At 38.5% G+C, this 15,740-nt stretch overlaps 1 protein-coding gene across 1 annotated transcript in view; it reads left to right on the top strand.

Annotated features, from left to right (window-relative positions):
* Positions 1–15,740, top strand: part of LOC131971143 (metabotropic glutamate receptor 4-like) — a 238,266-nt gene that overhangs the window by 151,265 nt on the left and 71,261 nt on the right. Inside the window, exon 3 of the mRNA XM_059332455.1 lies at positions 6,374–6,590. Within this exon, the coding sequence (XP_059188438.1) occupies positions 6,374–6,590 (217 nt within the window). The remainder of the gene's footprint in view (positions 1–6,373; positions 6,591–15,740) is intronic.

The raw sequence follows: 15,740 nt of genomic DNA, 5'->3' as shown, positions 1-15,740 counted from the left end.
GGAACTCTCATTGGATTTTGAAGTAAGGCGAAGTTACCACTAGCTGGTTAGCCAAGCATGCTAACATTGAAGCTTATGTTAAATGAGACAAACACAACTGTTGAATCCATTCCACAAACCTTCCAAAGTCTTGAGATCTTGAAATACTGCTCTCACTGCAGCCCCGTTGACGCTGCTTGGGCTTAATGAGAAAGGCAAAGCCATAGAGACACATTTGCTAAGCTATGACTGGACAAACATTGTTTGAGAGAGAGGTTTAACAGTCCAAGTCCAAGGATGACAGCAGGTCAGTTGTCATCCTTGGCGGCTGTGGCTCAGTTGGTAGAGTCGGTTGGCCCCTAACTGAAGGGTTGGTGGTTCGATCCCTGACCGTCGCAGCCTACATGTCGAAGTATCCTTGAGCAAGATACTGAACCCCAAATTGCTCCCGATGCTGTGTTCATCGGTGTGTGAATGAATTCCCAATGGTGGCAGGTGGCACCGTTTAGGGTAGCCTCTGCCACCAGTATGAATGTGTGTGTGAAAGGGTGAATGAGGGCAGTCTGTAGTGTAAAGAGCTTTGAGTGGTCGCAAAGCAACTAGAAAAGCGCTATATAAGTGCAGGTCCATTTACAATGCATGGTTTTTAGCTAAATCTAATATAGTGAAAATGTCATTAACCTACAACCACTGCTCTTGGGTTGTGGGTCTCAATTGTATATCCACATCCCACACACAGTAACTGTCAACACATGAGTAAGGTCATGCAAATGTTTTTTCTGTTTTCAGAGATGAAAAGTATACTGCTTAAATATTTGCAGGAAGTATTTACTGGAACATTTCCAGATCCTGGCTGCAGCTTTTGATTTTTCTCCCCAAGCAAACAGTCAAACAGTACAGATGTACAATATTTCTGTACAGTTCTAATGAGCATCATTACTCCGGCATTGATGCAGTGCCAAATGAGCTCATTGAATTTTTAAAAAAGGCGCAGTTATTTAAAGAAAGTGATTTAAACATTAAATCGGCATCAAAAATTTGCTTGAGACTCACATCATAGCAATTAAGCATATTTCCCCTAGCCCATTAGTAATTAAATGGAATAGTACTGGGATGCAGATTAAAGCAGTTCTATAAACTTGTTGGGGGGACTATAGAGCATTGGTATACTCTGTGTGAAGTGATGGGGTCACAAAGAGCTCACATCAGAGGACAGGAAGCTCAGCTACTTTCGCCTCAGCCTGAACAGATGGGAAGTGCACACTGCACACTTTTGAACAACCTACTGAATCTGGCTGTGAGTATAGTGAGCCATCCTGAATTCATCTGCACAGTGCAGTTCTCATACATCAAACCACTGCCAAGATATTCTCTCCTTGCCTGCATATGGCATATTCTCTTTTTACATCACATCTTTATTTTTCCTCCCAATCCAATTCTTTTGATTCTCTATAGGGGGGATCAAAAGGGGGCCTTTTCTGCGGAATTTAATTTCTTGAGTCAATGCTAAGAAGTGACTGTGTTCTATTAGAGGAAGCACACTGTTCAGGACTATCGCTGTAGTCCAGTGAGCAAGAAATCTCGCCAACACAAACATGATAAGCTCTGCCTGTCCCGGTTCTTGACAGAATGCTGAAATTGTGTGATTGTTACAGCAGTGAAAATCCCTCAGGTGAAAAATACAACACATGGTAGCTTCACTGCAGCTCCCACTTATTTGGCAGATATGGGACTGGACACGTCACAGCAGCACCCACAATACATGACAGCAGCAAAATTAAGAACACAAAAATAAATCAGGGGGGGATAACATTTACTTAGATATTTTCAATGTACTGCAGGGTTTTGCTGACAAACATCAAAAACATGTTAAATCCAATTTTCAAGACTATGCTACTTTATTATTCTTTAAATTCAGTAACTGAACTCAATTTTACAGCACGCATTTCAACCTGTGACAAAGTATTCTTTCGTCAGCTTTTTTTTTTTTAAGATTTTGGATAGCTACAGTAATACACAGTGATAACAGATGCTGAACTAGCAGGTGCAGTCATGCATATCAGCAGGGCTTCTTGATGATATTGTTATCTGCGTTTTAAGAAAAGCCCCTCCGGGAGGACAGCTTCAATAATCCTGATGGGTACCATGGGAAGAAGATACTGGAGTAATTTTAGACATGCGCTATCACTATATATTTTATTCCGAAGAACATACTGTACTTTATATTTAAAGTTCACCGATATAACCACATGTATCTGAGTGAGGAGTGAATTTAAGGTGCAAATGGCTAAAACGATCATTTTCACTGTGCTGCTGTGTGTTAGAACATTCAGTTAATCTAAAATGAGACATGATTAACACCTTCCAAACACCTTTGCACAGCGCAGTTTGCTAGATCCCGCCTTCTGACGTCAAAGCAGTGTGAGAAAAAAAGAAACAGGTTCACACCTTTTATGTTACCAAGAGGGAGAGAAACACAAAAAATAAAAAAGGAGGAAAGTTCTGCCGAGCACTGAGGCAGACATAAGAGCATACTTGGGGGTCAGGTGTACCTTAGCCTGCTGTTACCACCAGGTGTTAAATCAACAAGTCGGTTGACTGCTGCCAGTCCGCAGGGTGCAAACTCAAAACATGCCCACAGACCCTGTCAAGGTCCGTGTCTGTAAGAGCATCCCAGAGGGATGCGTGCATGAGGCATGTCTGCCTCCAACACGGATGTCATTCAGTGCTCACAGTTCATGAAGCAGAGCAATTTACACAAGCAATTCTATCTCAAAATAAGGCAGCCGGTGCAGAAATGCTGCATGGACACAGCACAGTGTTATGGGCCTGGTACAACTGAGAGCCATCAGTCTGGGAGAAATAAATAAACGTGACCATCAGTCTCAGAGGCTGACATGCAACATGAACATGGTCCATTAGCACACACACAGACATCCCTTTTCTGCCTTTTTTCTCCTTTGAAATGGAATCAAGTTAACAAGGCTGCTCTTGACTGACATGTTTGCAGCAGCACAAGCCACTATCTATAAAGCCAAGCTTGCACTGAAGCACAACTACAACGTTATTACAATAAAATGGCACAAGGGGTCATGTTTTACATGCATTCATTCATTCATTCATTACAAGTTGTGTAACTCACTGACCCGATTTCAGGCTTTACCCAGAGGATCCTCGTGACATAAAGAAAGTCTGCGGTGGAGTTACATGAGTTGTTAGAAGCTGTAGGTCATGGGTACAGATTGAACAGCTGTGCTCCTAACACAGGCTTCAGCGACAAGCAGGGAGCACAGTAGTAGCAGGATCAGTGCAGCGCTACAGCTGACCACTTCAAAGCCTCCGCTGTGTGAAGGGAGCGAGAAGGGAAGGGCCGGTATCACCTCTACAGCAGTCTGTCTGCAGTTAGTGCGGTAAATATTGGTCTAGTACGACTGTGAGTAAGGTTTACTTTGATAAAGCATTGCTGGATGTAAAAGGAGATATAGATATGAAGGCATATTTGACCAAGTTAAATAATGTTTGATATGTCAACTTAACCCATAAGAACCCAGACCCAGTTATCCTTAAAGGATGTGTTCTATAAGTGGACCACATAGAACACATTTCTGATGTTTTAAAAAAAAAAATACTACCCCTAAATGTCAAAGATCTGTGATGTGACATAAACGTTACAATGGGCGTTCATGGTATTGATGTTTATGATGTTTCTTATTTTAAAATAGAAAAAAACTAGACACATTTTCTGCTTACAGAGACACAAATTTACCTTTTTATTTTGCATCTCCATAACATTTATCAAAATTGTGACTTTAATTTGTTCAGGAAATATGGTCAGAACAAGTTAAATGCAACACAGGACAAACTATTAATGGATTAGAATCGTTAAATGGGTTTAAACTTAGCCTAGTAACAAAAAATAAGCTTTTTAAAATTAGCTACTTTTACACATTTCTGTTTCCAGTCACACAGTATACGTCTCTTAGGGATTTAATGAGTTAAGGAGAAGCTTAAAGCTGAATATGGGAGATTCTAGAAGATTAAAAGTGTTTGTTACACGGGTGTCACCATGGGTTCTTATGGGTTAAACTCGGTTGTATGCAGCTGTTGGTTCTCCATGAATACGTTTTTGTCCCTTGCTCGCAGGCTTGTGGCTAACGTCTGAACAGCTAACACTTGCGGAGAATTAGCACCTATTAAAATACATTCCTTGCCAAAAGAAGGATATCAGAGTAATGTTACATATGGGGATAGGCCAGTGCACCATTATCTATAGCTGTATCCGTACTTGGGATGGACAAGGTTTTTAAACCAGAAGTGGGTTAGGCCAAGAGTGTAAATTGGTCTTTTAAGCCTGAAATTGATAAAGGTTGATCAGAGGGGCTATTTGTTAGATATTTGCAGAACAGCTTCAGAAATTAAGAGTAGGAAAACTAATACACAGCTACTCAATGAGGATTTTTCCTTCCTCACAAGTCTGGATATAGATAACTTTTTTTTTTTTTTGGGTGGTACACATTAATCTGTACCTGATACTTGGCTACACCCTAGTAACATCACTTGCTAACACACAATATTCTGTATCCACCTTATATTAAGAGTGTAGAAATTAAAACTCACTTTGCTTTAGGACATATGATTACAGTGGACGTATGCCTCTTGTGGCTGAAATGAGTATCACAACAAATACACAAACATGATCCTGTCAAAACTTTTTGCAGTGATTGAAAAAAAAAAAAAGAAGGAACTTAAGTCATAAACACAGAAAATGAAAAAAAATTTAGATCAGACTTTTCTAGTGAAAAGTTCAGGTGATCTATTTTTATCACTGGCCTCTCAGGGCTTCCGTACATACATCTTCTTAGCTATAATGCAATGTTGTTCTCCCATACCGCTTTTTTCCCCAGTGTCATATTTAGCTTATCTGTCCATCCGCTAGACCCTCCATCTCAGAAGGATTGCTCAAAGGTGACACTATTTGCTAAAATCCTGAGAGCAACACTGAGGTGCCATGACAAACAGTATTTGGCGAGGATAAGAAAAATTTCATTGAAGTGTCAATCATCAGATGACTGTCAAAGTCAACTACTCCGACCTCCTTATTTATCTTTTGAAAAAAATATTGGTGTTGCAAATCAAACAGCAAGAAATTGAAAGAGCTGAGAAAAGACAACATGTAACTTCTAGCGTAGGAGGGTGTTTTTGGAAGTATTTACATGATTCCAACATTATGTCCTTTTGTTTGTGTATTTTTTTCAGTGTTTTGTGTTTCAACTGTAAAAATAAAACATGACATCTCGTATTAAGACGATTTTTAAAGGCAGAAGTGGCTTAAGGACATGTAGTCTACTCTAATACTGAGCTGGGTCATGCACATTAAAAGCTGTTCACCCACTGACTCATATGCAGTCAAATTCTTTTTCTGGTTTAAAGCAGCTGTGACTGGCTTCTCCATCTACTGCCTGAATTCATCAACCCTGGAGAACCAGGACAAAAAAAACTTGCATCAGCATAAAAAGTGTGTCCATATTTGAAGTTAAACCATGAAACACATTATTGAATGTCATAAAATCTGGTCAGTTAACTTCCAAACTGTGCAGCACAGAACCCATAGGAAGATCACAGAAGCTATGACGGCCATAAATCTGAAATAACTTGAGCAAGCAAAAGTTGAGATTAGATACCAACTTAGAGTCTCCTGCTAGAGGCGGATTCTAAAAGACTTCTGTAGTGAAACTAAGAACAGTTAAACCTTTCATAACAGTGACATGTGAAGACAAGCAGAACTCTGAAAACTGCACTTGCCATCTTTCGCCATTTTCACATCTCATGAATGTAGTTTTTAAGCTATCTCAAGATTATCTAAAGCAGTTTCCATCACTTCAGAAAGCTTCCTTATCTCCCATCTTATCAAGTTATCTCTCAACATCCGGCAGTTTTATTCAAAGTGTTCTAAGTAACACAAAAAGGTTATATTATATTTATGGTTTTCCAGCATTTCCATTAAACAATAATGGCTTTGTGATTTCTGACAAGAACGCTGAGTATTATTGCAGCTCTGGAGGCAGATCATCTTGTGCTTTATGTTTTTCAGCAGCAAATAAATTGCACATTATGTTAGAGACAAGTGTGAATTCATGAGCAGATTAGCGTTGCTTGACTGGTGTGGAAAGTATACTTTAGCTACAGCTAAGCCTGTGCTCATTGGGACTATTTAAAGCAACAACGCACCAACTCTGTGGAGGGTAAATAACCACCACAGAGGAGTTGTCAGCAGATGTTAGGTGTCATATTATAATCATGGAGCCTTCCTGCTGAACATGTCATTCCTTTACACAAAGTAGCCTATATATTTCATACATTTCACAGTGTGTGACCACATGTCTCTCTCCTCTAGATCCCTCAGGTGAGCTACGCTTCAACAGCTCCGGAGCTGAGTGATAACACCCGCTACGACTTCTTCTCACGGGTGGTGCCCCCGGACACCTACCAGGCCCAGGCCATGGTGGACATTGTCAAAGCCATGCGCTGGAACTACGTCTCCACTGTGGCCTCTGAGGGAAACTATGGAGAAAGTGGCGTTGATGCGTTTATTCAAAAGTCTCGAGAGGACGGTGAGTCTTTCTTCAAACATTCCTACAAGCATTCTGGAGTTTGTTCAGATTGATGTGAAAATGGTTTCTGCTATGGGAATCTCATTTTGAGGGCCAATGAGAGTGTTGCTGGACAGGCAGTTTGGACTCACGGCGCTAGAAACCCATTCTTGGCCTTATGGGAACTAGTATTTAACATATATAAACATATGGGCCCTCATTTATCAAACGAGCGTACGTCAGAAAGTGTGCGTAAAGTGGGCGTAAGATGATTTCTACGCAAGCCTCGGCATTTATCAATTTGGACGTGAGCGGAGGGTACAATCAGATCTCACGTCTGCTCTCAGCTCGTGTACGCAAATCTGAGTCAGCGTGAAGTCCACACGTCTGAGTCTGAGAATTGATCTGAGACTGTTGTATCGATGCCTGGAGCTGATAAAACTTTTGATTTTTAATAGTGACAAAGCAAAACATGTTTAGACTACATAATTTATCATTAAAACATAATCCAAAAAGAAATACACCCAGCGATCGTGAAATTCTTTAAACAGAATACCAGCCGAGGATATTAAATGTTGTTGTCTTCTGCTGTTTACTGTTATTATTAATATTATTATTATTATTATTATTAAATTTATCCAGCTATTTTAGTTATTATATTATTCAGAATAATATAATATTTATAATATTTATATAATTATAATATTTCCAATCAGCGCTGCCACACGCTCCTCTCACTAGGACATCATTATTAGTCAATGTAAAGAGGTGAATAACATATCTCCATCATAATAATAGCAACATTCGGATATTACATAGACTATATATCACGATGTAATTACTCAAACCTCGCCGGGAGTTTAATAGTCCGCTACTCTGCTGACAGCACCACTGATTTCCTTCTTTTTCACTTTTTATGCTGCCAAACAAAACCAGTTTGTTGTGTTGCTGCTGTTGGACGTCAGCGTTTCACTTTCTGACTGAGAAATTCCTCTTCTTTTAGAATTAAAACTTACTTTAAAACATTGTTTACCTTCTTCAACCAAAAAGCTGAAAACTTCTAAGTCCGTGCTCCAAATGTAAAATAATCACTGAACTTGTTTGAGTTTATAACTATAAGTACTTTTATTTCATAAACCTCCGTCGCTGCGTATTTCTGTAATATGTCTATATTGCCCCTATTGTTAATTGTAACGGTGCACTTTGCTAATAAAGCTGAGTTTAGAGGGTGGAAAAAAATCCTCTTTTTGGCCGTATTGCGTCCTTCGGTGTCGTAAACTCTGAAGGCGAGTCTTCTGAATCAGGTATATATTAGGGCGTGGTATTTAAATGACGCTTGTTTCGAGCCGCCACATTTATCAACAGCCGATCATTCTTACGCTGTGATTGGAGAGATACGATCGTTTGATAAATCACACGTGGACCCTGTCGTAAGACGAAATATACACTCAGATCTGCGCTCGTTTCTACGCTCGCTTGATAAATGAGGGCCATGGGGTGTAAAAAAAACAACAATAGTCCAAGAACTCAATGCGGAAGGTCAATGGATCTGTGGAGGGAATCAGCACAAAGGTCCAGAAAACTCAAATTTCAAAAAGGAAGAGAATGGATGAACCAGGAATTTATAGTGGACACACTACCTGATAACACTAAATATATAAATTATATACAGTAACTACAAATATTTTTCTTTGTATGAATACCCACATAGTAGTTAGTCAAAATATGAGATGACTAAAAATGGCAACCTCATATTCAGTTACAGCAACCAAACACTGAAGCCTGGTTGCCAGCTTTGAAATCACTTTGAAAAGTGAGTGTTTGACCCTGGACTCTCAAATATGTATTCTTCAAACATTATCCAGCAAACAAACTTAGTATATAAACAAATCGATTCAATTAGAGATTCAATGATTCACTATTATCCTTTTTTTATTGCTGAAAGATATGTTGCTTTTAAGTTGGAATGTAAACCTTAGTTGATCTGATAAGTTTTTTTTTTGCATGAAATCCTGTTCGCAATTAAATCTGCAACTGCCAGACACAGACAGCTGTCTATGCTGTGTTCATTCTATCATATTACATGGAAGTGAGTTGTACCACATCAATGGTGTTAATAACTGAATATATGAAAAAAATGATAACTTGTACAGTCTAAGGACTGGGTTCGTCAAATGTTTAGGACAGTACAATCAAAGAATTTAGTTTACTAGAAGGGAATCACCAAAATCAGTGGTCATTCATTGGTCAAATTTGAAATGCAGTGCAATTAGATAGATAGATGGATGGATAGATGGATAGATGGATAGATGGATAGATGGATAGATGGATAGATAGATAGATAGATAGATAGATATACTTTATTTATCCCAAGCTGGGAAATTACAGTGTAGTAGCAGCATTACACACAGAGACAATGACAACACAATTAAATAAAAAGAACAACTTGGGAATACTTCAAGTAATAAAATATAAAAATACAATCAAATACAATAAAAAATAAAGTGTCTAAAGAAGGAGTATGTATTAAGGAGTAGAATAGAATTCCAGTGCAGAATAAATATGAATATACAGTATAAAAACGTTGGTGCTATGAAACAAATAAGGTACAAATATCAGTGCCGAGCTGGATGAGGACAATGACCCTGAAGAATTCAAAATAGCAGAAGCACTGTTTTAGTTAATGCAAGTCCATACAATGATGCAGTGCAGTCCAAAAGCCCCGTGTACCAAAAGCTGACACATTGGCTTCTGCTACACTCCGAAGACAGCTTGTACAAAGACAACATGTCACACTGGCACCAGTATTCTTTGCCTCAACTGTTTTACAATGTCCCAGAGATGTAAATGTTTACTGCAACCGTTTGGTTCAACTTATGCTCAAGTTTTTAATTCTTTCCTTCAAATCGCTGCACTGAGCTCCCTCCTCTCGTCTCCAGGGAATACTTGTATCTGCTACACTGTGTATAGAGTAGATGCAATGCTAATCGAATTTGATTTTCAAATATTGAAAAGAGTGTGAAAGCGAGGCTGCAGAGCGAGCCCGGAGCAACACAGGGAGATGGCATTGTACAGTGTTGGGACTACAGTCAGTTTGGCGCAGAGAGCTGCCGGCACACGCTCAGTCTGACCCTTGACCCCTTCTGAAGCAGAACGTAATCACTACCGACATGTCCAGTACTCTCTGTGCCACTGCGTCCCTTTCTTTCCTGCCAGCTCTAAGCTGCTGCCCATCATCAGTCGTCCTGGAGAAGCACCAGCAGCAGATTACTCCTGCGGAGCCCTCCAGTCTGTCCAGCTCAGCTGCCTATTTGCCGAACAGGCCACGCAAAGGGGACTCAGAACCCGACACGACAGTTCCAGTATGATTTGAGCTTTTGCTCTTTTTTTTGGAAAACTTTATTTTATTTTTCCTGAATTATAAAGATACTGGTGTTAAATACCAATACTTTATTGTCCAATACATTTGCATTAAATGGAGATTGATCTTTGATCCTTGATACGCAGCTCACATACATAAAACTACAACAACATACCCTATGTAATACAACACAGCAGATGTGCATCCTAGAAGACTTAAGTGACCAAGTGGTAAAAAAAAAAAAGTAAATCCATAAAAAAATAAACATTTTGACATTTCAGTGGTTTACAAAATTCCCATAAAAAGGGCAGAAGAAAATAAAAAGGGGAGAAAAGCTCCAGGTACTCTTAGTATTAATGGCCTCTACAGTCATGTAGAGTTTTAAATGGGTGGAAAGCTTTTCTCACATGAATTCTCAAAAATTTGGTATGTAACTTTTTTCAAAGAGCTGAAATCCAATTGTTGGCTGTTTGACAACATGTTGGTTAAGTTCAGAGTGTGATCCCCCAATATTTTTTTTTCAGACTAGTGAGAGAGTTCCCGTCCGTATCTGGCGTGATGACATTTAATGCCCCCGACAACAACTGTAGTTTCATTTAGCCTCTTTTTTGCAACCAAACATAAAGGCTTCAAAATTCACAAGTGATGTTGTACAAAAAAAATCAAATATCTCTTGAGCTTGTGTTATCCAAAGACCTTATTTCAGGCATCTAACCATTCAAAAAGTTCAGAGTGTGATTCCCCAATTTTTTTTTTGATATTTTAAAAATATGTTTAAATCTCTGCTTTATGGGGATAAAATACAGTTTCCTGGACGTAGATAATCTGTGGAAGGTGGAAATAGAATATAAATTAATTGAGTAACAGCTGGTGGCAGTGGATTAAAAGCCTGAGTAAACAATCCAACTTGAAAAAAATAGACTCTAATGATCTGATGAGCTTGATCAAAAATGTTGTAATGCCTTAAAGTATTAAAGTATATTTTAGAGATAAACAATTTTAAGGTTAACTTGGTAGGCACAGATGTCTCTGGATCTGTTGTTTTCTTGTGCTAAAAACATCTCACTCTGAGCACAGGTGAAAAATCCCTCAAGCTGCCTCCGATTCACTCAGCACAGCCTTTCATTAAATCAAGCCCCAACTGAGTCATGAATGCTTAAAGCCCTTTAAACGTATCCTTATTCCACCTGTTCTGTATCCACACACAGAGATCTGATACTTTTTAAAGGGATTTTATTGCTTTCAGTGATGTCATTTCACAGTGTAGCGTGCCTCCTGAGGTCACATCTTAATTAACACGGTTTTGTAAGCATCCAAAGGGGGAACATGCTTGTTAAATTCTGTCGGTTAGGTACTTGTATTTTTAACATGGTGGTTTGGGTGGTATGCTGGTGTTGGGATTAAATCAGTGGGGGGTTTGTAACACAGCAAATTAAAAACACTATTGTAGGCTCCTGCATTCAATTAGAAATTAACCTCAGAAAAAAACAGTGTTTCTCACCAAAAACAGCTAATTTTAACAGCAGTTGCTTGTTAACTTGTTTTTTTTAGGTATACAGTAAAGGACCACATGCACAATGTAGTGTGACATACTGTATCATATTTTAAAAACTGCACGTTGTTTCACTTCCTGTCCAGTACACAGTTATGTTGTCTTAGCCTCCAGTGACCACATTACAGCTTTTTATCCTTAAGTTTGTTACTTCACTTTTCACAGCTATATACATATAGTATTTATTTACTATTACTGTTTAATATTACACGTTTTTAGCATTTTTTTATCCTTTTTAAAGTCACTTCTGTGTCTTAAAATACTGAAGTTAGCCAGTCAGCTAGGTTAGCTGGCTACAAAATGAAGAAAAACAACATCAGGCTTATGAGGATTGTGATTTTAGCTCTACAGAGTTCATCTTAGTCCCTCTTTGCTTTTCATCAGTTAGTTTTTCTTTTTCCTCCACGACTAGTGAGAGAGTTCCCGTCCGTATCTGGCGTGATGACATTTAATGCCCCCGACAACAACTGTAGTTTAATTTAGCCACTTTTTAGGAAATACCTTATTAAGGACACGTAAAGGCTTCAAAATTCACAAGTGATGTCGTACAAAAAAGGAAATATCTCTTGAGCTTGTGTTAACCAAAGACCTTATTTCAGGCATCTAACCATTCAAAAACTTTATTGAGTTTGCGAGGATACAAGGCTTACTTACTCCCTGGTTTAACAACTAATTTTTGTTGCGTTGGAGAGTGAACATGTCTTACAAACACTGCTCTTGCTCAGAATCCAAAGAAGCATCAGCCTCAAATTGTGAGGTTGAGCAAGAGCAGTCTGCCATATCTTCCTTTTCTGTAAGACACTTTTACGTAAAGCCAAATTATGGAAAGTAAAACAGTGAGACAACATTAATGAGTTCCCTTCTGCTACGTTATATAAATAATAACAACTGCAGTAAATAATAAAAAGTTTTTCTCTTGCTTTTTTCAAATTAGTTTTTATCTTTTCAATTTATCTTCTACTTCCCTGCACCGCTTATGTAAGAAAAATATATTTACAATGGTCATTTACATTTAAAAGTCTGAGTCATAATCCAACTATGATTGAGACTGACTGTTAATGAGAAAATTGTTGCAAAAAACTAAAGATTACAACATCACACACGTATAACATCTGTGCATGTGTAACCACTAGAACAGTTTTGATTAAAGTAAAAAACATTTACTCTAACATTGTTTCAGTAGTGGTAACCGTAGTCAAGTATACTTTTCTGGTCTTGAATGGTCTTCAATCATTCAGCACCTTAAATATTAATATAGCTTTACATGTACATCCACATGCATTTCACATCTTCTTTAATGCTGTATGACACTTAAATGTGGTAACATATCTGAAAAATGCAAATTCACTAAGTTTAGAAGCTGAATTCAACAAAAAAAGTCTTAATTTCTGCTGATGTAGGCTAAAGAAAGAATAATGCAGTGATGGTAACAGACAGCAATCTGATATTAGTCACATGATAAAATACACTCGTATGGCTCGAGGCCATGCTTCACTGAAGTCAATTGTCAATTATATGAGTCTTGTCCGTGCCCGGTTTGACGAACATTTCCTCAGTGTTACAAAGATGAAAGTATGTCAAGACAAAGATAAAGTACAAGAGGAGGATGCGTATCGTGCTAAATGTCTCAGCTCAGAAGGTCAAAGCTTTGTCTTTATAGATGTTCAATGGGGCACGAAAACTTTTTCAGATTTTTTGGAACACGTTCTTAAATTTCACTGCCACTTGATTGAACCACCTGACAGTCAAAGACAGCATGTCAGGCAAAAACTGTCAACCACGCATGCCGGCAAAATCATTGTTTAGAGACAAACACTGCACTCTTTTCACTGTCGCACAATTGTAAACAAGAATTTAGACAAATATCTGTCAAGTCTTCTCGCCTACAGTTCCTTTAAGTGTTGACGAGTGGAGTGATTGCTGCGAAACATTTACATACGTCTGTTTCACTCAAGTATTGTTGGATTCCCATGTCCTCTCCTCCAATTCAGGCTTTGATTGATTATACGACAGGGACACTGAGGACAGGCAGGCAGCGCTGTCAAAACCAAAGCCACAGGTATTTGGCTGCTAAATGGGTTCTGCAGTTGTCTGCTCACATAATAAAACAGCCGGATCAGAACTGGCCAAATGTTCTATCTCATTAACCAGCCAAAGGCCATACTGAGCAGCAGTCTCACCCACCTAATGTCACGGCGGCCCCGTTTTCACTGTGTGGCTTTGTGCTGAGTAAAATGATTTTAGCTTTAAAAGGCAAATTTGGGGACATTGAAAATGTAGATACATTTTTTTACACACTATTTGGCTTCACTGAACTAAATTATTAGTTATTTCTTTTGTGCTCAATATTGGCTTTTTGAAAAACAACAATTATTAACATCTTGGAAACAAAGTAAATAGAAACCACCAGCTGTTTCCACAAATTAAAACAGTTTTATCCGATTATTGCATTAAAATATGCAATAACTACATTTCCTTGTACAAAAAAGGACAACAGCTCTACTGTGAGGACTTTCTCTTTGGGATTATTGCTTTATTTGTTCTCGAGGACATTTTCCACGAGATGCTAGCTCTAGAGGAAAACAGATTGCTGTGTTGACCCACAGACCATATGCCCGCACGGCCCTAACATCAACACACTGCAGCTGGTGTTTGTGTGGTAAGATTCACTTATATTTGCTGCACGGTCCACAGCTAATCTCAACCTCATAAATGAATATTATGACATTTTTTAATTTGGCCTTTTCTTCACAGTGCCATCCAGTTTAATGATTCTATTTAAGTCTAGCTGGAGGACAAATATAAAAAATGTCTCCCATAATGGGACACAAAAAAAGACAGAATAATCAAAATAGCAAAAGTAGTCCGGTCATTCAAATATCCATTTGGTTTTAATGTCTGTCCATTTGCTTCCAGGCAAGAGGGAACAGAACAAAATGAGTGTTTGACATTCTGCAGAGTCATGCTGATTCTTTTATTTTATATTTTTGGTCAAATAAACATTCCAAAAGTGTATTAGCATGTGTGGGTCATTGAGGCATTGTACTAGATGTTAGATGACACGAGGTCCTGCTGGCGAGAGAATCTGGTATCATGTGATCCCAGCTCACTGGGCTATCAAGTGGAAACGGAATTAAACTGGAAACTCGCAGTATTTGATCAGACTGGCTGGACTTGGTACCGCAGAGCGGAAACAGTTTGACACCGGGGCAGTCGATATCTCAGAGGAGGTTACAAATAACCTTTAGTGTTTCTGTGAGAGCAAGCATGCACTCAAGCTGAAAAGAGTGTGACTAACAATTAAGACAACTGAGAGGGACTGGCATGCTTCTGCAGAGAGGAGCTCGTCTTTTGTACATGAAGTTTAGAACGGGGTTACGACGAGTGAAAAGAAAGAACTCTGTGATGTTTTGAAAATCATGAATGACAGTTTTGTTCTCTCTAAATACAGCATACTTGTAGTAGTCACTGTTGTCAGTAAGAGTGTGTAACCACGAATGTTTCAACTCAGAATGAAGACAATGTGCTCATGACAGAGTCCCAATAATCCAGATGGTGTTTCTGACAAAACGTCTTACTTTTTTTCCCCCCGTGAACACAGCCTACTGTAAGTGGATGAATACTGAATCACTGAGTCATTCTCAGTCTTTTCACACATCAACAGCCAGACTGCCATAACCACGTACAAGGCTCTTAAAATCAATTGTAACAGCTTTTTTTCTTTTTACAAATATGTTCGTCAGTGGTGACAAGTCGGAGGAAAACAATGTAGTGTTGCATTAGCATCAACATATGCCATTTAAAGCTTTCGTGTTTTTTTTTTTACTTCACTGACTCTTTTTTTGTTGCTGCTTTTAACTTTCTTGAAATCTGCTGACCTCAATTTTTGCCTGGGATAAGAGATAATCGTATTTTCTATGAATAAAAAATGACTGTAGATGTTTTGTCTATAGAAAGTTAAGTGTTTGGTACGATGGGAGATGTGCAATATACTAAGAGGAGAAGATAACTTCATTTTTACTTTGTGTTCTGCCACATTCAACTGCCTTCAAAAAGAGTGGGGATTTTGCCAAGCTGCTGCTCTTTTTTGTTGTTTTATCAGCATTTAATGAAAGTCTCTGCATGCGTTTAATCTTTGAAGCAACAAATCAGTTGAATTCATATTGAGTACTTAAGTCATACAAATTTCACCATATGATACAATATATTGTTGAATGAGTCACTGATGCAAAAATTGTCATTTTAATGATTATGTAGA

The sequence above is a fragment of the Centropristis striata genome, chromosome 5 (genome assembly GCF_030273125.1).
Source record: "Centropristis striata isolate RG_2023a ecotype Rhode Island chromosome 5, C.striata_1.0, whole genome shotgun sequence".
In the NCBI taxonomy this organism is placed as follows: domain Eukaryota; kingdom Metazoa; phylum Chordata; class Actinopteri; order Perciformes; family Serranidae; genus Centropristis; species Centropristis striata.
The sequence above is the reverse complement of the archived record's forward strand: the minus strand, read 5'-3'. Positions and strand labels throughout refer to the sequence as shown.